The sequence below is a fragment of the Schistocerca serialis genome, chromosome 11 (assembly GCF_023864345.2).
Source record: "Schistocerca serialis cubense isolate TAMUIC-IGC-003099 chromosome 11, iqSchSeri2.2, whole genome shotgun sequence".
Lineage (NCBI taxonomy): Eukaryota > Metazoa > Arthropoda > Insecta > Orthoptera > Acrididae > Schistocerca > Schistocerca serialis.
The window spans coordinates 210,466,132-210,487,312 of record NC_064648.1 but is presented as its reverse complement, the minus strand read 5'-3'; the positions used below and the strand labels follow the sequence as shown (position 1 = coordinate 210,487,312).

Sequence of the window (21,181 nt, the reverse complement as noted above, 5' to 3'; positions counted from 1 at the left end):
ATAGGGCCATCTGGTTTCCCCCTTCAAGCTAGACAAGTTTCGTTCTTTGTAGTTTTTTCGTTTTATGCCTATTTCGTGAGATATTTTGCCGGGTCACGATCAATGGACCACCCTGCATATGATCACGTCAAAAGCTGTTGTAAAATTGTGCTAAAACGGAGGAGCCAGGGGAGTCCCTGCCTTTACAGAACACCGGTACGGATACGCGATGCTTCTGAAATGCCTGCTACGTATGTTTTTTTGCAGGAGCTGCAGCAGCAGCGAGTGATGGCGAACGTGCGCGAGCGCCAGCGCACGCAGAGCCTGAACGAGGCGTTCGCGGCGCTGCGCAAGATCATCCCCACGCTGCCGTCGGACAAGCTGAGCAAGATCCAGACGCTCAAGCTGGCCGCCAGGTACATCGACTTCCTGTACCAGGTGCTGCAGCAGGCCGAGCACGACAGCGCCGGCGGGGGCGGCGGCGGGGGCGGCGGCGGGGGCGGCGCCGGCGGCGGGGGCGGGCCGGCGCTCGCCTGCCACCACGACGGCCCGCAGCTCTGCGACCCGGCCGTGGATAGCGGTGAGTACTCTCCGCCACGCACCGCAACGGCACAGCCCGTCCGCCCCTTGGGCGACAGCCCCTTGTAATGCCACGCCCCACACGTCATACCTTCCACATCGGGGCCCACGAGACATACGGGCTCTGCAACGAACTAGTTGCCGCGCCCAACATACACTACTGGCCATTAAAATTGCTACACTACGAAGATGACGTGCTACAGACGCGAAATTTAACTGGCAGGAAGAAGATGCTGTGATATATTTATAGCAACATCATGGTCGCATCCGTGTTTGGCGATATGGCGGTGAACGCACATTGGAAGCGTGTATTGGTCATCGCCATACTGGCGTATCACCCGGCGTGATGGTATGGGGTGCCATTGGTTATACACCTCGGCCACCTCTTGTTCGTATTGACGGCACTTTGAACAGTGGACTTTACATTTCAGATGTGTTACGACACGTGGCTCTACCCTTCATTCTATCCCTGCGAAACCGTACTTTTCAGCAGGATAATGCGCGACCGCATGTTGCAGGTCCTGTACGGGCCTTTCATGATACGGAAAATGTTCGACTACTGCCCCAGCGAGCACATTCTCCAGATCTCTCACCAACTGAAAACGTCTGGTCAATGGTGGCCGAGCAACTGGCTCGTCACAATACGCCAGTCACTACTCTCGATGAACTGTGGTATTGTGTTGAAGCTGCATGGGCAGCTGTACCTGTACACGCCATTCGAGCTCTGTTTGACTCAACTCCCAGGCGTATCAAGGCCGATATTACGGCCAGAGGTGGTTGTTCTGGGTACTGATTTCTCAGGATCTATGCACCCAAATTGCGTGAAAATGTAATGACATGTCAGTTCTAGTATAATACAGGGTGATTCAAAAAGAATACCACAACTTTAAAAATGTGTATCTAATGAAAGAAACATAATATAACCTTCTGTTATACGTCATTACAAAGAGTATTTAAAAAGGTTTTTTTTTCACTCAAAAACAAGTTCAGAGATGTTCAATATGGCCCCCTCCAGACACTCGAGCAATATCAACCCGATACTCCAACTCGTTCCACACTCTCTGTAGCATATCAGGCGTAACAGTTTGGATAGCTGCTGTTATTTCTGGTCTCAAATCATCAATGGTGGCTGGGAGAGGTGGCCGAAACACCATATCCTTAACATACCCCCATAAGAGAAAATCGCAGGGGGTAAGATCAGGGCTTCTTGGAGGCCAGTGATGAAGTGCTCTGTCACGGGCTGCCTGGCGGCCGATCCATCGCCTCGGGTAGTTGACGTTCAGGTAGTTACGGACAGATAAGTGCCAATGTGGTTGATTGTGGAATTTGCAGCTCTCTGCTAGCTCTGCAAGTCGATTTTCTTGGGCTGCGAACAAATGCTTGCTGGATGCGTGCTACATTTTCATCACTCGTTCTCGGCCGTCCAGAACTTTTCCCTTTGCGCAAACACCCATTCTCTGTAAACTGTTTATACCAACGTTTAATACAGCACCTATCAGGAGGTTTAACACCATACTTCGTTCGAAATGCACGCTGAACAACTGTCGTCGATTCACTTCTGCCGTACTCAATAACACAAAAAGCTTTCTGTTGAGCGGTCGCCATCTTAGCATCAACTGACGCTGACGCCTAGTCAACAGCGCCTCAAGCGAACAAATGTACAACTAAATGAAACTTTATAGCTCCCTTAATTCGCCGACAGATTGTGCTTAGCTCTGCCTTTTGTCGTTGCAGAGTTTTAAATTCCTAAAGTTGTGATATTCTTTTTGAATCACCCTGTATATTTGTCCAATGAATACCCATTTATCATCTGCATTTCTTCTTGGCGTATATATATATATATATATATATATATATATATATATATATATATATATATATATACACTCCTGGAAATTGAAATAAGAACACCGTGAATTCATGTCCCAGGAAGGGGAAACTTTATTGACACATTCCTGGGGTCAGATACATCACATGATCACACTGACAGAACCACAGGCACATAGACACAGGCAACAGAGCATGCACAATGTCGGCACTAGTACAGTGTATATCCACCTTCCGCAGCAATGCAGGATGCTATTCTCCCATGGAGACGATCGTAGAGATGCTGGATGTAGTCCTGTGGAACGGCTAGCCATGCCATTTCCACCTGGCGCCTCAGTTGGACCAGCGTTCGTGCTGGACGTGCAGACCGCGTGAGACGACGCTTCATCCAGTCCCAAACATTCTCAATGGGGGACAGATCCGGAGATCGTGCTGGCCAGGGTAGTTGACTTACACCTTCTAGAGCACGTTGGGTGGCACGGGATTCATGCGGACGTGCATTGTCCTGTTGGAACAGCAAGTTCCCTTGCCGGTCTAGGAATGGTAGAACGATGGGTTCGATGACGGTTTGGATGTACCGTGCACTATTCAGTGTCCCCTCGACGATCACCAGTGGTGTACGGCCAGTGTAGGAGATCGCTCCCCACACCATGATGCCGGGTGTTGGCCCTGTGTGCCTCGGTCGTATGCAGTCCTGATTGTGGCGCTCACCTGCACGGCGCCAAACACGCATACGACCATCATTGGCACCAAGGCAGAAGCGACTCTCATCGCTGAAGACGACACGTCTCCATTCGTCCCTCCATTCACGCCTGTCGCGACACCACTGGAGGCGGGCTGCACGATGTTGGGGCGTGAGCGGAAGACAGCCTAACGGTGTGCGGGACCGTAGCCCAGCTTCATGGAGACGGTTGCGAATGGTCCTCGCCGATACCCCAGGAGCAACAGTGTCCCTAATTTGCTGGGAAGTGGCGGTGCGGTCCCCTACGGCACTGCGTAGGATCCTACGGTCTTGGCGTGCATCCGTGCGTCGCTGCGGTCCGGTCCCAGGTCGACGGGCACGTGCACCTTCCGCCGACCACTGGCGACAACATCGATGTACTGTGGAGACCTCACGCCCCACGTGTTGAGCAATTCGGCGGTACGTCCACCCGGCCTCCCGCATGCCCACTATACGCCCTCGCTCAAAGTCCGTCAACTGCACATACGGTTCACGTCCACGCTGTCGCGGCATGCTACCAGTGTTAAAGACTGCGATGGAGCTCCGTATGCCACGGCAAACTGGCTGACACTGACGGCGGCGGTGCACAAATGCTGCGCAGCTAGCGCCATTCGACGGCCAACACCGCGGTTCCTGGTGTGTCCGCTGTGCCGTGCGTGTGATCATTGCTTGTACAGCCCTCTCGCAGTGTCCGGAGCAAGTATGGTGGGCCTGACACACCGGTGTCAATGTGTTCTTTTTTCCATTTCCAGGAGTGTGTATATATATATATATATATATATATATATATATATATATATATATATATTATTAGTATTGATCTGTACTTAATGTCATATTCGAAAGAAAGAAACTTAATGGAGGTTGACTGTCGCCGTAAGGTGTTGTGGACGGTGCACCTTCCTGATATTCATCTTGATGTTCTTGTCAACCTGTAAACTTGTCTTTACATGGGCTGTGCCTGCCTTGATGTTATAAGTGACTGTTTGATAACCAATTTTTTAACGCGCCTACGCGCACATTTACATTTATAGGAGAACTTAGTGTGTTTCCCTGCCTGTTGAACTCTAAGTATTGTGCAAAAAACTAAATCAGTTGTTTGTTATTGTTCTAGTGCTATTATCTGTCAAGTGTAACATGCGACATTTTCTTGTTGTGTCATCAAGTGTTACAATAAATGCAAATTGCAGTGAACCGATGCGCTATTTCAGTTGTTCCCCTGATTTCCTATCTCCGCATTTGTTAATCTAAACCCATAATATTTAATTGTTCAAATATTGGATGGAGGTGCGTGTGTTCCACTACAGTTCTTCCGGAGTCAGCGTTTACAACGAACGTCATCTGCAAATGCTATCCGTCCGCTCAAGTTACCGCTGCAGTGTAACTTCTGTACTATGGGCTCCAGTGTATAAAGACCCTGTCGCTATTCCCTCCAGGCCCGCTATGTTAGGTAGCAGTCTCTCCTTACTTTTCAAACAAACTTTCCGTAGAAATAATCTCATTAAACAATTCCCCCAGGGATATTATGATGACTATTTCAAGTGACAATATCGATTTCTTAGGGGTCACAAATTATAATTTCTTCTAACACTCAGTAAACGTTAACACTTTTGATAACATACAGTATTTCAGTCTACATGCCACGGTTTGCTACCGATTACTTCCACAACTTAAGGAACGACCGATCACTGCACGGACACGCTATAAAAGCATTAAGACGGCTGCCGAGCAGTGCCGAATATTCAAGCTAGTATCAAGATAGTAACTGTTCTCGAAAGAACAGATACCATTGACGACCGTGCAGCTTCCTAGAATTAATGATAATTAAATGAGGGACTCAGCTGCCGACAGATGTTGTTGATATACCTCGATGGACACAGCTGAAAATCTGTGCCCTAACCGGGACTCGAACACAGTACCTCCTGCTTACAGGGCAGACGCTCTGTCCACCTGACCCACCGAGGACAAAAATGAATAGCGCGACTGCAGGGACTTATCCCTTGCATGCTTTCCATGAGACCCCCCCATTCCCAACTGTCCACAACCTACATACGTAATGTATACGATACTGCGCAAAGAGTTTGACAGAGCACTGAAAGACCTGAGTCGAAACAAGGCCCCGGGAGTAGACAACATTCCATTAGAACTACTGACGGACTTGGGAGAGCCAGTCCTGACAAAACTCTACCATCTGGCGAGCAAGATGTATGAGACAGGCGAAATGCCCTCAGACTTCAAGAAGAATGTAATAATTACAATCCCAAAGCAAGCAGGTGTTAAAAGATGTGAAAATTACCGAACTGTCAGTTTAATAAGTCACAGCTGCAAAATACTAATGCGAATTCTTTACAGACGAATGGAGAAACTGGTAGAAGCTGACCTTGGGGAAGATCAGTTTGGAATCCGTAGAAATGTTGGAACACGTGAGGCAATACAGACCCTACGACTTATCTTAGAAGAAAGATTAAGGAAAGGCAAACCTACGTTTCTAGCATTTGTAGACTTAGAGAAAGCTTTTGACAATGTTGACTGGAATACTTTCTTCCAAATTCTGATGGTGGCCGGGGTAAAATACAGGGAGAGCGAAAGGCTATTTACAATTTGTACAGAAATCAGATAGCAGTTATAAGAGTCGAGGGGCATGGAAGGGAAGCAGTGGTTGGGAAGGGAGTGAGACAGGGTTGTAGCCTCCGCCCCTGGTAGCTGAGTGGTCAGGGCGACGGAATGTTATACCTAACGGTGCGGGTTCGATTCCCGGCTGGGTCGGAGATTTTCTCCGCTCAGGGACTGGGTATCGTGTTCTCCTTATCATCGTCGTTTCATCCTCATCGACACGCAGGTCGCCAAAGTGGCGTCGACTCAAAAGACTTCCACCAGGCGAACGGTTTACCTGACGGGAGGCCCTAGCCACACGACATTATAGCCTATCCCTGATGTTATTCAATCTGTATATTGAGCAAGCAGTAAAGGAAACAAAAGAAAAATTCGGAGTAGGAATTAAAATCCATGGAGAAGAAATAAAAACTTTGAGGCTTGCCGATGACGTTGTAATTCTGTCAGAGACGGCAAAGGGGTTGGAAGAGCAGTTGAATGGAATGGACAGTGTCTTGAAAGGAGGATATAAGATGAACATCAACATAAGCAAAACGAGGGTAATGGAATGTACTCGAATTAAATCGGGTAATGCTGCGGGAATTAGATTAGGAAATGAGACGCTTAAATTAGTAAATGAGTTTTGCTATTTGGGGAGCAAAATAACTGATGATGGTCGAAGTAGAGAGGATATAAAATGTAGACTGGCAATGGCAAGGAAAGCATTTCTGGAGAAATTTGTTAACATCGAGTATAGATTTAAGTGTCAGGAAGTCGTTTCTGAAAGTATTTGTATGGAGTGTAGCCATGTATGGAACATGAACGATAAATAGTTTTGACAAGAAGAGAACACAAGTGTTGGAGGGCAGTGTGGAGGGTAGTAATCGTAGAGGTAGACCAAGAGATGAATACACTAAGCAGATTCAGAAGGATGTAGGTTGCAGTACGTACTGGGAGGTGAAGAAACTTGCACAGGATAGAGTAGCATGGAAGCTGCATCAACCCAGTCTCTAGACTGAAGACCACAACAAGAACATCAGTATGACAATGCACGCTATCAGACAGCAGCGTCTGCGAGGCAATGTTCTGTGGACAATGACACTCCTGAAATTGCCCACACTGCCCAGAGCCCCAACATGAACCGAGTGAAACACCTTTAGGATGAGTTAGATAGTCGACTTCGCTCTAGAACTCTGCACGCAACATCACTGTTTTCTCTCGTATCGCCTCTTGAAAAAGAATGGACTCTGAATCCTCGACAGACATTTGGACACCTCACTGAACGTGATCCCAGCTGAATTGAAGGCGTCAGTTTAAAGGCGGTCGGCGGAAACACCACACATAAATGTCAACTAATATGTGTTCAAAATGGTTCAGATGGCTCTGAGCACTACGGGACTTAACATCTGAGGTCATCAGTCCCCTCAACTTAGAACTACTTAAACCTAACTAACCTAAGAACATCGTACACATCCATGCCCGAGGCAGGATTCGGACCTGAGTCCGTAGCAGAAGGGCGGGTCTAGACTGAAGCGCCTAGAACCGCTGTGTCACAGCGGCCGGCAACTAACATGTGTCCCACTACATCTGATCAGATAATGTACTTCTTGTTTGCGAAGTTTCTAATTTCACCCACCCAACAATTCATTTTCGACGGCACATGCAGGAAACTATGCCCCAAAAACAGGAGGCATGCCAAGGTGGGGTTTTTCTATTTAATATGTCACAGGACTGTTGTCCCAACACCGGCGAGTTTTCTCTGGATACAGGATGTTTTCACACCCTGTCCTATAATTCGTTCTCTGCAGGATGTCTCGGAAATGAGGCTCCAACATAGTAGCATTGTAGACCCAATAGCGCCAAATACACATTGGCTCGAAAGTTCCCGACAACTGCTGCCTGACAATTCCTTATGTCTAAGAATCATTTGCAAGATGACTGCACCCAGCCGACGAAGTTGCTGCTACAGGCTGCCTAACAAGTTGTGACCCATGAGTGGCGAGTTGTCATTATTCTTGCTGCACATAGAGCACAGTCTATGAATTAAAAAAGGAATAGTGCTCTGTAGGGTGTCGCACAAGTATGGTCCCAAAAGTGCCAATTACACTGTGTCTCGACAGTTCCTAACTACATCCTATACAGTATTTCTAGGAAGTGTTGATCATTTGTAAAATGACTACAGCCAGGGTCCCTAGCAAGTTGTGACCTGTGAGTGGCAGCTTGTCAACGTTCTTGGTGAACACAAAGCATAGCCAGTGCGTTAAAAAAAAAAAAAGAGTAGTTCCAAAATTTCCAAATACACCCTGCCTCAATGGGCCCTAACTACACACTACCTAAAAAATTCTTCTCTACAGGGTGTGTAGGAAGTATTGCTCATTCATAAGATGTCTACACCCTGACCAGATAGTTTGCTGCTATAGGCAAGCACTTCAGTCTGGAACAGCGCTACTGCTACGGTCGCAGGTTCGAATCCTGCTTCGGGCATGGATGTGTGTGATGTCCTTAGGTTAGTTAGGTTTAAGTAGTTCTGTTCTAGGGGACTCGTGACCTCAGATGTGTAGTCTCATAGTGCTTAGAGCCTTCTTGTCTTTTCTACAGGCAGTCTAACAAATTGTGACCTGTTATGGATGTCAACATTCGTATTCCATCAAAAGCAGAGACAGCTCATTAAAAACAAATAAAATAAAATAAAGTAAAATAAAAAAGTATTCCACAGCGCGACACAGAAGTATGGTCCCAAAAGTGACAATTACACTGTGTCTCGAAAGTTCCTAACTACACCCTGCCTAACAATTCCTACTCTAAAGTACTTCTAGGAAGTACAGAAAAAAAATGGTTCAAATGACTCTGAGCACTATGGGACTTAACATCGGAGGTCATCAGTCCCCTAGAACTTAGAAGTACTTAAACCTAACTAACCTAAGAACATCACACACATCCATGCCCGAGGCAGGATTCGAACCTGTGACCTTAGCAGTAGCGCAGTACCGGATTGAAGCGCCTAGAACCGCTCGGCCACCGCGGCCGGCTGTCGGAAGTACATATCATCTGTAAAATGAGTACACCCTGCCAATAAATTTGGCTTTTACATGGTCCCTAACAAGTTCTGACTTATGTGTGGTAGCACATCAACAATCGTGTTGAAGACAAAGCATAGTAAATACGCTTAAAAGAAAAAAAAAAAAAAGAAACGAAGTGTACCTCGCAGCTCGGTACCGAAGAATAGTCCCAAAGTGCCAAATACATCCCGTCTCAAAGAGGCCTAACTACACCCTGCTTAAAAAATTCTCCACTACAGGATGTGTAGGAAGTATTGCTCATTTATGATGAAAATGGTTCAAATGGCTCTGAGCACTATGGGACTTAACATCTGCGGTCATCAGTCCCCTACAACTTAGAACTACTTAAACCTAACTAACCTAAGGGTAGCACACACATCCATGCTAGAGGCAGGATTCGAAGCTGTGACCGTAGCAGTTGTGCGGTTCTGGATTGAAGCGTCTAGAGCCGCTCGTCCGCTTCGGCCGGCGCTCATTTATGAGATGACTACACTGAGACCAGATATGTTGCTGCAAAATTCTGTCTAACAAATTGTGACCTATTTCTGGATGTCAACATTCGTGTTGCACGCAAAGCACAGACTGCTTATTAAAAATAAAAATAAATTAAAAAAAGGCTTTACTCTACAGTATGATCCGTAAGTATAGTACCAAAAGTGCCAACTACACCCTGTCTCGAAAGTTCCTAATGACAGCCTATATAGCAATTGCTACTCTACCGTATGTCTAGGAAGTAGTTGGTCATTAGTGATACGACTACACCCTGCCCACAAAGTCTGTTGCTTACAGGCTGCCCAACAAGCGGCGCCCGCTGGCTGGAGGTGTGTCAACATGTTGTGTTTTGTGCCGCTGTCGGTGCACAGGGGGCGCTGGCGGCGGCAGCTCGGGCAGCAGCGGCGGCGGCGGCAGCGGGGCGTGTTCTCCCGGCGCGCGGCTGGCGCTCATGTCGGCCGGCTCGCCCTGCTCCTACATGGCGCACGAGCGGCTCAGCTACGCGTTCAGCGTGTGGCGGATGGAGGGCGACTGGTCACAGCACGTGTAGCGCCGCCCCAGGCCAGCCAGGTGGGTGCCGCGGCGCGCGTCCCCACCCAGTCACAGTCTCTTGTCACGGGGGCGAGTCGCGTGGAAGCCATTGCTACACCGTCCAGACACGCCTGTGTAATTTGCAAAGGGAAACTAGATGGCACGGGAGGCAGGCGCGCCAGTATCAAAGGGGGTGGAGCCACTGTCAGTAGAGAAGCAGTGACATCACAATGGTTCAGTCCAGAGAACTCAGTGACTTTCAATGTGCCGTGGTCATTAGATCTGACCTGAGTAAGAAATTCATTAGGGAGATCATACGTAAATTGAAGCTGTAGAGTAGAAGAAATAGACGGAAAGGGAGGGCATCGTTGCAGTCAGCTGCATCGGGATATCAGTCGCGATCAGCAGTAATGTGTACTGGGCCGGGTTTCGAACCCTGGACCTGCTCCTTACAAGGGAACCTCCCCATCGCACCCCCCTCAGATTTAGATATAAGTTGGCACAGTGGATAGGCCTTGAAAAACTAAACACAGATCAATCGAGAAAACAGGAAGAAGTTGTGTGGAACTATGAAAAAAATAAGCAAAATATACAAACTGAGTAGTCCATGTGCAAGATAGGTAACATCTAGGGGAGGATGAACCCAAGACCGCCGTGGTTCCGTGGTTAGCGTGTGCGGCTGCGGAACGAAATGTCCTTGGTTCAAGTCCTCCCTTGAGTGAAAAGTTTAATTTTTTATTTTCAGACGATTAGCAGAGTTCAGGCATTCACACATAATCAACTTCGCTCCCCAAAATCCCAGGACATGGTCAGATTTGCTTGGACATAGGCAGGATTTGACGGTCTACACACGGAAAAATTTGAAAACGTTAAAAACGTATGTTTTGACAGAGCACAGGGAAAACTGTGCGACTGTGAAACTGTTGCATTCATTTGTTGCAGTTTATGTGACAAACTCTTATGTTTTCATCACTTTTTTGGGAGTGATTATCACATGCACAAGAAAACCTAAATCAGGCAAGGTAGAAGAATCTTTTTACCCATTCGCCAAGTGTACAAATTAGGTGGGTCGACAACATATTCCTGTCATGTGACGCACGTGCCGTCACCAGTGTCGTATAGAAGATATCAGACGTGTTTTCCTGTGGAGGAATCGGTTGACCTATCACCTTGCGTTCAAATATTTTCGGTTCCCATTGGAGAGGCACGTCCTTTCGTCTACTAATCGCACGGTTTTGCAGTGCGGTCGCAAAACACAGACGCTAAACTTATTACAGTGAACAGAGACGTCAATGAACGAACCGACAGATCATAACTTTGCGAAAATAAAGAAAGTAAACCCTATAGTCGAGGGAAGTCTTGAACCAATAATAACAATAATAACAAATGTTCCGTAGTCAACTGGTAAAATTCGTAAAAGTATATTGCATTGTGTGCGATAATATAAAGTAAAACAATTTATGACACACAAGAACTGGTGTCGTCTTGTATTATAATATATCTATTCGTACATTTACGTAGAAAACATTTGAGTCAATTTACTAAAACGGCTAATATGGCAGGACTACAACGTCCTCTACTCCTTGTGGTGAGGACGCAGTTGCCATGGTTTATAAAGCGTATATCAGGCGCCCTCTAGTTGTGTAGCGAGGACGCCGTCGTCATGGTAGCAGCTGGTGTGTTCGTATGGTGTTATCTTTGCCCTTGCCGCCTATTCACGTGATCTCAGCACGCTATTTAAGCCCATACGAAGGGTCAGTCTCGCATAGTTTCCTACCATTATGTAGAGAGGAGTGACACACCAGCACAGTCAATCATCATAGGCCGCACCACTCGCTCCTTTCGCCTCCATGCTTTCTACATCACCCTTTATGGTCGTACCATCCAGCTCACCCCACCCTGAGATGCCTCGGCCTCACCCTCGACCGACACCTCACCTGGACCCCTCATCTCCAGACCGTCCAGCAGAAAGCCCATTCCCACCTCCGTCTTCTGAAACTCCTGCCTGGCCAGACATGGGGGTTGCATCCTTCTACCATCCTCCACACCTACAAATCCCTCATCCATCCTATCCTCTGTTATGCCAGTGTTGCCCGGATCTCCGCCCCCACCCGCTTTTACGAGGCCCTCCAAATCCCCAAATGCCACACACTCCGCCTTGCCTTCCGTATTGCCTTCCTTCCCCCACACGGCTCCTGTATGAACTGATCCCCTTCCCGCACCTCCTCCTGTTCCTCCAACACCTCCTCATCCTTTACATTGTCCGCAGGCTCGATCCCCCCCCACCCTCTGGTTTCCTCCTTCCTCTCCACCCTCAACCCGTTGCCGCGCCTCTATCGCTGTATCCCTCCCTCTCTCCACCTCCACACCCTCCACCAGGGCAATTTCGAGCGCCTCCCCCTCCCGGATGCTGAACTTCGCCATGACATCTGCCCTTCCTTCCAACTATAACCTGGCCCTGTTCCCCCCCCCCCACTCCCCATGGCCCACTTTTTCCTCTCCCCCCTTCTCCCAGAGCGGATTTTCCTCCTTCCCCCCCCCTCCCCTGAGACCCTGCACCCCATCCTTGCCTCTTTCCCTCCCACATCCCTCCCTACCTGGCCCTCTTCAGCGCGCCCCCCACCCATCTCCCGCCCTCTCTTCCCCTCCCTCCCTTCTGCCAGTCACCCTCATCTCCTTGCACCTGGCAGATCCTCCATTTTGATCACCGTCAGTGTGCCACATCAGTGTTGTGTTTAGTGCTGTTTCTCCTGTGCGTCGAGAGGTGTGATTTTAATTGTGTACTGCCTTGAGGTTCGCCATCAATGTTTGTTATGTGCTACGCCATCCGTCAACGTCAATACTTTTTATGCTCCGGTCATACTGTGCCTCGTGTTCTTTTAATTGTTGCAGTGTGTGGCTTTTTGTGTGTGCGACTTTTTTACAGCTTTTTATCTCCATTTTACAGTCGCCCTTTTTTTTGTCTATTGCCTTCCCCCTTTTTTATATCTATGTTCACCATATTCTCTCTGTTGTGTACATAGTTCCGCGTAGTCAGCGCGTACACAACTTCCCCACTAGAGCGCGCCCCGTTAAGCACAACAGCGCAGGCACAGCGCTCGTCCGTCTCCGCACTACGAGATGGCGCTGCCTTAGAGACGGACCAATTTCTGCTTCCGCCGATCCGCGTATTAATATGTCACGCAGCCAATGAGATTGCTGCTAACGTAGAACCTTTTCTCCTCGCGGATCACACTTGCGCAGTGATACCTGAACGCTCGAGGTATTATAACGAGTGTACAGACCTCCGATTAGTCAGTCTGCATTAGTCTGCATTTGTCTGTACCAGTCTATAGTCAAGTTTAAGTCTGTGCCTAATAATATTATCATATTCCTGTACTTAGCCATGAAAATAAATGTATAGACACTTTGTCAAGTATCAGAGATATGTGAGAATAAGATTAACGTATCAAGACCAAAGGAACTTCAGACTGTCAATTGTAAACAGCATCCAGAATCAAGTTACGTAATATCTATGCTTTTTATTATTTTAATAAATGTGTGTGAAAATTAATCATGTTCTGTTCAAAGTTGGTCACCATCAATCTGCTACTCTAAGAGTGCAAGTGGCATTTCTATCGTCTGACCTAACGGCAGAAGATAAACACGCCACGATTAGACCACGAGACATATTGCTGACACTCGCCTACTTCGTTAGAGCGACAAGTCAAATAATCTGATGGTGTGTGTACCGAAGGTCTTACAGTACGCACACCACACTCTCCTTTGTATATTTTCCACTGTCTTCTATTGTCTGTTCAATGTCTCTCGGCTGAAGAGCAGCGCATATGCTGCTGCCAACCCGCCCCGATGGGGAATTGAAATACAATGAAGGAAAAAAAAAAATTCCAGCAGTCGACCAATGGTGTAAACGCCCAGAGGATGATCCCTACGTCGGGTTGAAACCGGTTGGCGGTATAATAATAATTAATGTGATTAAGACTGTTTTTTAACAATTGATTGGCCCATACGGGAGTGTGCCCGATGGTCCAACGACGGTACGATTGGTGTGCCCCAGAGGAAAAGAGGTCGGGAAACCGCGGTGTTAGCGGAAGCGAGAGGTCAGTTTGTGGTGTAGCGGCGCGGCCACTGCGCGCTGCCTGTAGCTTCTGCTTGCCGCGTCGCCCTATCGCGACCGTGTGGGGCGTGTGTGGCGTCTGGTGAGCGTATCCGGTGTCCGGCGGACGGCGCTTATCAGCTGCGCTCCCTGTGGACAGCCGGCGGGCGCAGTGACCACTGCCGCTCTGGGGAGAACCACCGAGTCTGCACTCCCCTGCACTCACACTAGGCTCCGTCTCTCTGCACGGCCAGTACCCTCAGCGCTTTCAACCACATACACACACACACACACACACATATATATATATATATATATATATATATATATATATATATATATATATATATATATATATATCCTGTGGAAGCTTCTTCATCTCCCAGTACCTACTGCACCCTACAACCTTCTGAATCTGCTTAGTGTATTCATCTCTTGTTCTCCCTCTACGATTTTTACCCTCCACGCTGCCCTCCAATACTAAATTGGTCATCCCTTGATGCCTCAGAACATGTCTTACCAACCGATCCCTTCTTCTAGTCAAGTTGTGCCACAAATTTCTCTCCTCTCCAATTCTATTCAATACCTCCTCATTAGTTACGTAATCTACCCATCTGATCTTCAGCATTCTTCTGCAGCACCACATTTCGAAAGCTTCTGTTCTCTTCTTGTCTAAACTATCTATCGTCCACGTTTCACTTCCATACATGGCTACACTCCATACAAATACTTTCAGGAACGACTTCCTGACACTTAAATCCATACTCGATGTTAACAAATTTCTCTTCTTCAGAAACGCTTTCCTTGCCATTGCCAGCCTACATTTTATATCCTCTCTACTTCGACCATCATCAGTTATTTTGCTCCCCAAATAGCAAAACTCCTTTACTACTTTAAGTTTCTCATTTCCTAATCTAATTCCCTCAGGATCACGCTACTCAATTCGACTACATTCCATTATCCCCGTTTTCCTTTTGATGATGTTCATCTTATACCCACCTTTCAAGACACTGTCCATTCCGTTCAACTGCTCTTCCAAGTCTTTTGTTGTCTCTGACAGAATTGCAATGTCATCGGCGCTCCTCAAAGTTTTTATTTCTTCTCCATGGATTTTAATACCTACTCCGAATTTTTCTTTTGTTTCCTTCACTGCTTGCTCAATATACAGCTTCAAAAACATCGGGGATAGGCTACAACCCTGTCTCACTCCCTTCCCAACCACTGCTTCCCTTTCATGTCCCTCGACTCTTATAACTACCATCTGGTTTCTGTACACATTGTAAATAGCCTTTCGCCACCTGTACTTTAACCCTGCCACCTTCAGAATTCGAAAGAGAGTATTCCAGTCAACATTGTCAAAAGCTTTCTCTTAGTCTACAGATGCTAGAAACGTAGGTTTGCCTTTCCTTAATCTATTTTCTAAGATAAGTCGTAGGGTCAGTATTGCCTCACGTGTTCCAACATTTCTACGGAATCCAGAACTGATCTTCCCCGAGGTCGGATTCTACCAGTTTTTCCATTCGTCTGTAAAGAATTCGCTTTAGTATTACGCAGCCGTGACATATTAAACTGATAGTTCGGTAATTTTCACATCTATCAACACCTGCTTTCTTTGGGATTGGAATTATTATATTCTTCTTGAAGTCGGAGGGAATTTCGCCTGTCTCATACATCTTGCTCACCAGATGGTAGAGTTTTCATCAGGACTGGGTCTCCCAAGGCTCTCAGTAATGGTCAGAAAATGTGTGAAATGCATGTAGGGATATTACAGGGCAGGTTGTACTGAGACATAAATGTTAAGAAAGAAATTCGATACTTTGCTCCGTTTCCGAGTTATTTAGCATAGAATTCAGCCAATCGGGGCGTCGCGCGCTCGCATTGAAGAGGCCTGCCAGGGGCGGTGTTGGCCAACGAGTGCTTTGTCTCGTTAGCTGGGACTTGAAGTTACGCGCGCCACGATCTGATTGGCTAACTGCAATGCTAAATAACTCTGAAAAGGCGCAACGTACCGAATTTCTTTCTTAACATTTATGTCTCAGTACAACCTGCCCTCTAACATCCCTACAAGCATTTCACACATTTTCTGACCATCCTATATATATATATATATATATATATATATATATATATATATATATATACACTCCTGGAAATGGAAAAAAGAACACATTGACACCGGTGTGTCAGACCCACCATACTTGCTCCGGACGCTGCGAGAGGGCTGTACAAGCAGTGATCACACGCACGGCACAGCGGACACACCAGGAACCGCGGTGTTGGCCGTCGAATGGCGCTAGCTGCGCAGCATTTGTGCACCGCCGCCGTCAGTGTCAGCCAGTTTGCCGTGGCATACGGAGCTCCATCGCAGTCTTTAACACTGGTAGCATGCCGCGACAGCGTGGACGTGAACCGTATGTGCAGTTGACGGACTTTGAGCGAGGGCGTATAGTGGGCATGCGGGAGGCCGGGTGGACGTACCGCCGAATTGCTCAACACGTGGGGCGTGAGGTCTCCACAGTACATCGATGTTGTCGCCAGTGGTCGGCGGAAGGTGCACGTGCCCGTCGACCTGGGACCGGACTGCAGCGACGCACGGATGCACGCCAAGACCGTAGGATCCTACGCAGTGCCGTAGGGGACCGCACCGCCACTTCCCAGCAAATTAGGGACACTGTTGCTCCTGGGGTATCGGCGAGGACCATTCGCAACCGTCTCCATGAAGCTGGGCTACGGTTCCGCACACCGTTAGGCCGTCTTCCGCTCACGCCCCAACATCGTGCAGCCCGCCTCCAGTGGTGTCGCGACAGGCGTGAATGGAGGGACGAATGGAGACGTGTCGTCTTCAGCGATGAGAGTCGCTTCTGCCTTGGTGCCAATGATGGTCGTATGCGTGTTTGGCGCCGTGCAGGTGAGCGCCACAATCAGGAATGCATACGACCGAGGCACACAGGGCCAACACCCGGCATCATGGTATGGGGAGCGATCTCCTACGCTGGCCGTACACCACTGGTGATCGTCGAGGGGACACTGAATAGTGCACGGTACATCCAAACCGTCATCGAACCCATCGTTCTACCATTCCTAGACCGGCAAGGGAACTTGCTGTTCCAACAGGACAATGCACGTCCGCATGTATCCCGTGCCACCCAACGTGCTCTAGAAGGTGTAAGTCAACTACCCTGGCCAGCAAGATCTCCGGATCTGTCCCCCATTGAGCATGTTTGGGACTGGATGAAGCGTCGTCTCACGCGGTCTGCACGTCCAGCACGAACGCTGGTCCAACTGAGGCGCCAGGTGGAAACGGCATGGCAAGCCGTTCCACAGGACTACATCCAGCATCTCTACGATCGTCTCCATGGGAGAATAGCAGCCTGCATTGCTGCGAAAGGTGGATATACACTGTACTAGTGCCGACATTGTGCATGCTCTGTTGCCTGTGTCTATGTGCCTGTGGTTCTGTCAGTGTGATCATGTGATGTATCTGACCCCAGGAATGTGTCAATAAAGTTTCCCCTTCCTGGGACAATGAATTCACGGTGTTCTTATTTCAATTTCCAGGAGTGTATATATATATATATATATATATATATATATATATATATATATATATATATATGTGTGTGTCTGTGTGTGTGTGTGTGTGTGTGTGTGTGTGTGTGTGTGTATATACATATATAGGGTGGTGCATTGATAGTGACCGGGCCAAATATCTCACGAAATAAGCGTCAAAAAAAACTACAAAGAATGAAACTCATCTAGCTTGAAGGGGGAAACTAGATCGCGCTATGGTTGGCCCGCTAGATGGCGCTGCCATAGGTAAAACGGATATCAACTGTGCTTTTTTTTTAAGATAGGAACCTCCATTTTTTATTACAAATTCGTATAGTAAGTGAAGAAATATGAATGTTTTAGTTGGACCACTTTTTTCGCTATGTGATAGATGGCGCTGTAATAGTCACAAATGTATGGCCTTCCGGATCAAACCAGCCAGAAGACTGATGACCCCCTGAAAAAAAGTCGAATGTAAGGAACGGTGCAGAGTCTTAAAACCGCGACATTCGTTTCGAAACACTCGGTAGTTATATTCAGCCTCCAGCAGCGGTTCCGCCATCTCGTTGCGTATCTGCTCTGTCTGCGGAGTGCTTTTCAGGAAGCGGCACTTTGCGATCCCCCCCGAGAGTGCATACTGTCGATTGCGTGTGTGTGAGGCGGCAAAGGCCAGGGGGCGGTAGCGATACGCGGTCCCGCTGGAGAGGGGCAGGCCGGCTCTGGACAAGTTCCAGCGCGCTCCCTATCTGGGACTCGCGGTCGCCGCCGCCGCCGCCGCCGTTACGTCTCCAGCGCATTCCAGATTCCAGGAACCCCCCGAGACTGGGCGTGTGAACAGCGCCGGAGAACTCCCACTGCTGAATCACCGGCAGTCCCCGTCGCGCGATGCTTGGCACACCCCGTTTCCGTACAGCCTGGTTCACACTAGGACTGTCGACATTTTTAAAAATATCGGGAAACCGATATACCGATATTTAAAATATATCACTATCGGCACTCGATATATCGACGAAAGTATCGATGCTTCTATGGTTAGAAAACTACTGCGGAAGCAGAGGGAACTACACAGCAAACATAAACATAGCCAAAGCCTTGCAGACAAACAAAAATTACGCGAAGCGAAATGTAGTGTGAAGAGCACTATGCGAGAGGCGTTCAATAAATTCGAAAGTAAAGTTCTGTGTACTGACTTGGCAGAAACCCGTAAGAAATTTTGGTCTTATGTCAAAGCGGTAGGTGGATCAAAACAAAATGTCCAGACACTCTTGACCAAAATGGTACCGAAACGGAGGATGACAGACTAAAGGCCAAAATACTAAATGTCTTTTTCCAAAACTGTTTCACAGAGGAAGACTGCACTGTAGTTCCTTCTCTACATTGTCGCACAGATGATAAAATGGTAAATATCGAAATAGATGACAGAGGGATAGAAGAACAATTAAAATCGTTCAAAAGAGGAAAGGCCGCTGGACCTGATCGGATACCAGTTAGATTTTACACAGAGTACGCGAAGGAACTTGCCCCCCTTCTTGCAGCGGTGTACCGTAGGTCTATAGAAGAGCGTAGCGTTCCAAAGGATTGGAAAAGGACACAGGTCATCCCCGTTTTCAAGAAGGGACGCCGAACAGATGTGCAGAACTATAGACTTATATCTCTAACGTCGATCAGTTGTACAATTTTGGAACACGTACTATGTTCGAGTATAATGACTTTTCTGGAGACTAGAAATCTATTCTGTAGGAACGTGTTTCGAAAAACACGGTCGTGTGAAACCCAGCTCGCGCCATTCGCCCACGAGACTCAGAGGGCCATAGACTCGGGTTCCCAGGTAGATGCTGTGTTTCTTGACTTCCGCAAGGCGTTTGATACACTTCCCAACAGTCGTTTAATGAACAAAGTAAGAAAGAGCATATGGACTAACACACCAAATGTGTGATTGGATTGAAGAGTTCCTAGGTAACAGAACGCAGCATGTCATTCTCAATGGAGAGAAGTCTTCCGAAGTAAGAGTGATTTCAGGTGTGCCGCAGGGGAGTGTCACAGGACCGTTGCTATTCACAATATACATAAATGACCTGGTGGATGGCATCGGAAGTTCACTGAGGCTTTTTGCGGATGATGCTGTGGTGTATCGAGAGGTTGTAACAATGGAAAACTGTACTGAAATGCACGAGGATCTGCAACGAATTGAAGCATGGTGAAGGGAATGGCAATTGAATCTTAATGTAGACAAGTGTAATGTGCTGCGAATACGTAGAAAGAAAGATCCCTTATCATTTATTTACAAAATAGCAGGTCAGCAACTGGAAGCAGTTAATTCCATAAATTAAGTGGGAGTAGGCATTAGGCCTACCCCCATGAACCATGGATCTTGCCGTTGGTGGGGAGGCTTGCGTGCCTCAGCAATACAGATGGCCGTACCGTAGGTGCAACCACAACGGAGGGGTATCTGTTGAGAGGCCAGACAAACGTGTGGTTCCTGAAGAGGGGCAGCAGCCTTTTCAGTAGTTGCAGGGGCAACAGTCTGGATGATTGACTGATCTGGCCTTGCAACACTAACCAAAACGGCCTTGCTGTGCTGGTACTGCGAACGGCTGAAAGCAAGGGGAAACTACAGCCGTAATTTTTCCGGAGGGCATGCAGCTTTACTGTATGGTTAAATGATGATGGCGTCTTCTTGGGTAAAATATTACAGAGGTAAAATAGTCCCCCATTCGGATCTCCGGGCGGGGACTACTCAAGAGGACGTCGTTATCGGGAGAAAGAAAACTGGCGTTCTACGGATCGGAGCGTGAAATGTCAGATCCCTTAATTGGGCAGGTAGATTGGAAAATTTAAAAAGGTAAATGGATAGGTTAATGTTAGATATAGTGGGAATTAGTGAGGTTCGGTGGCAGGAGGAACAAGACTTTTGGTCAGGTGAATACAGGGTTATAAATACAAAATCAAATAGGGGTAATGCAGGAGTCGGTTTAATAATGAATAAAAAATAGGAGTGCGGGTAAGCTACTACAAACAGCATAGTGAACGCATTATTGTGGCCAAGATAGACACGAGGCCCATGCCTACTACAGTAGTACAAGTTTATACGCCAACTAGCTCTGCAGATGATGAAGAAATTGATCAAATGTGTGATGAGATAAAGGAAATTATTCAGGTAGTGAAGGGAGACGAAAATTATTAGTCATGGGTGACTGGAATTCGAGAGTAGGAAAAGGGAGAGAAGGAAACATAGTGGGTGAATATGGATTGGGGGAGAGAAATGAAAGAGGAAGCCGGCTGGTAGAATTTTGCACAGAGCATAACTTAATCATAGCTAACACTGGGTTCAAGAATCTTGAAAGAAGGTTGTATATATGGCAGAACCCTGGAGATATTAGAAGGTATCAGATGGATTATATAATGGTAAGACAGAGATTTAGGAACCAGGTATAAAACTGTAAGACATTTCCAGGGGCAGATGTGGACTGTGACCACAATGTATTGGTTATGAACTGTAGATTAAAACTGAAGAAACTGCAAAAAGGTTGGAATTTAAGGAGATGGGACCTGGATAAACTGACTAAACCAGAGGTTGTACAGAGTTTCAGGGAGAGCATAAGGGAACAATTGACATGAATAGGGGAAAGAAATACAATAGAAGAAGAATGGGTAGCTCTGAGGGATGAAGTAGTGAAGGCAGCAGAGGATCAAGTAGGTAAAAAGACGAGGGCTAGTAGAAATCCTTGGGTAAGAGAAGAAATATTGAATTTAATT

At 47.3% G+C, this 21,181-nt stretch overlaps 1 protein-coding gene across 1 annotated transcript in view; it reads left to right on the top strand.

The window, feature by feature from the left end:
* Positions 1–21,181, top strand: part of LOC126427130 (protein twist-like) — a 191,073-nt gene that overhangs the window by 97,783 nt on the left and 72,109 nt on the right. The window contains exons 5-6 of the mRNA XM_050089355.1: positions 247–457; positions 9,621–9,819. Of these exons, the coding sequence (XP_049945312.1) occupies positions 247–457; positions 9,621–9,799 (390 nt within the window). The 3' untranslated portion in view covers positions 9,800–9,819. The remainder of the gene's footprint in view (positions 1–246; positions 458–9,620; positions 9,820–21,181) is intronic.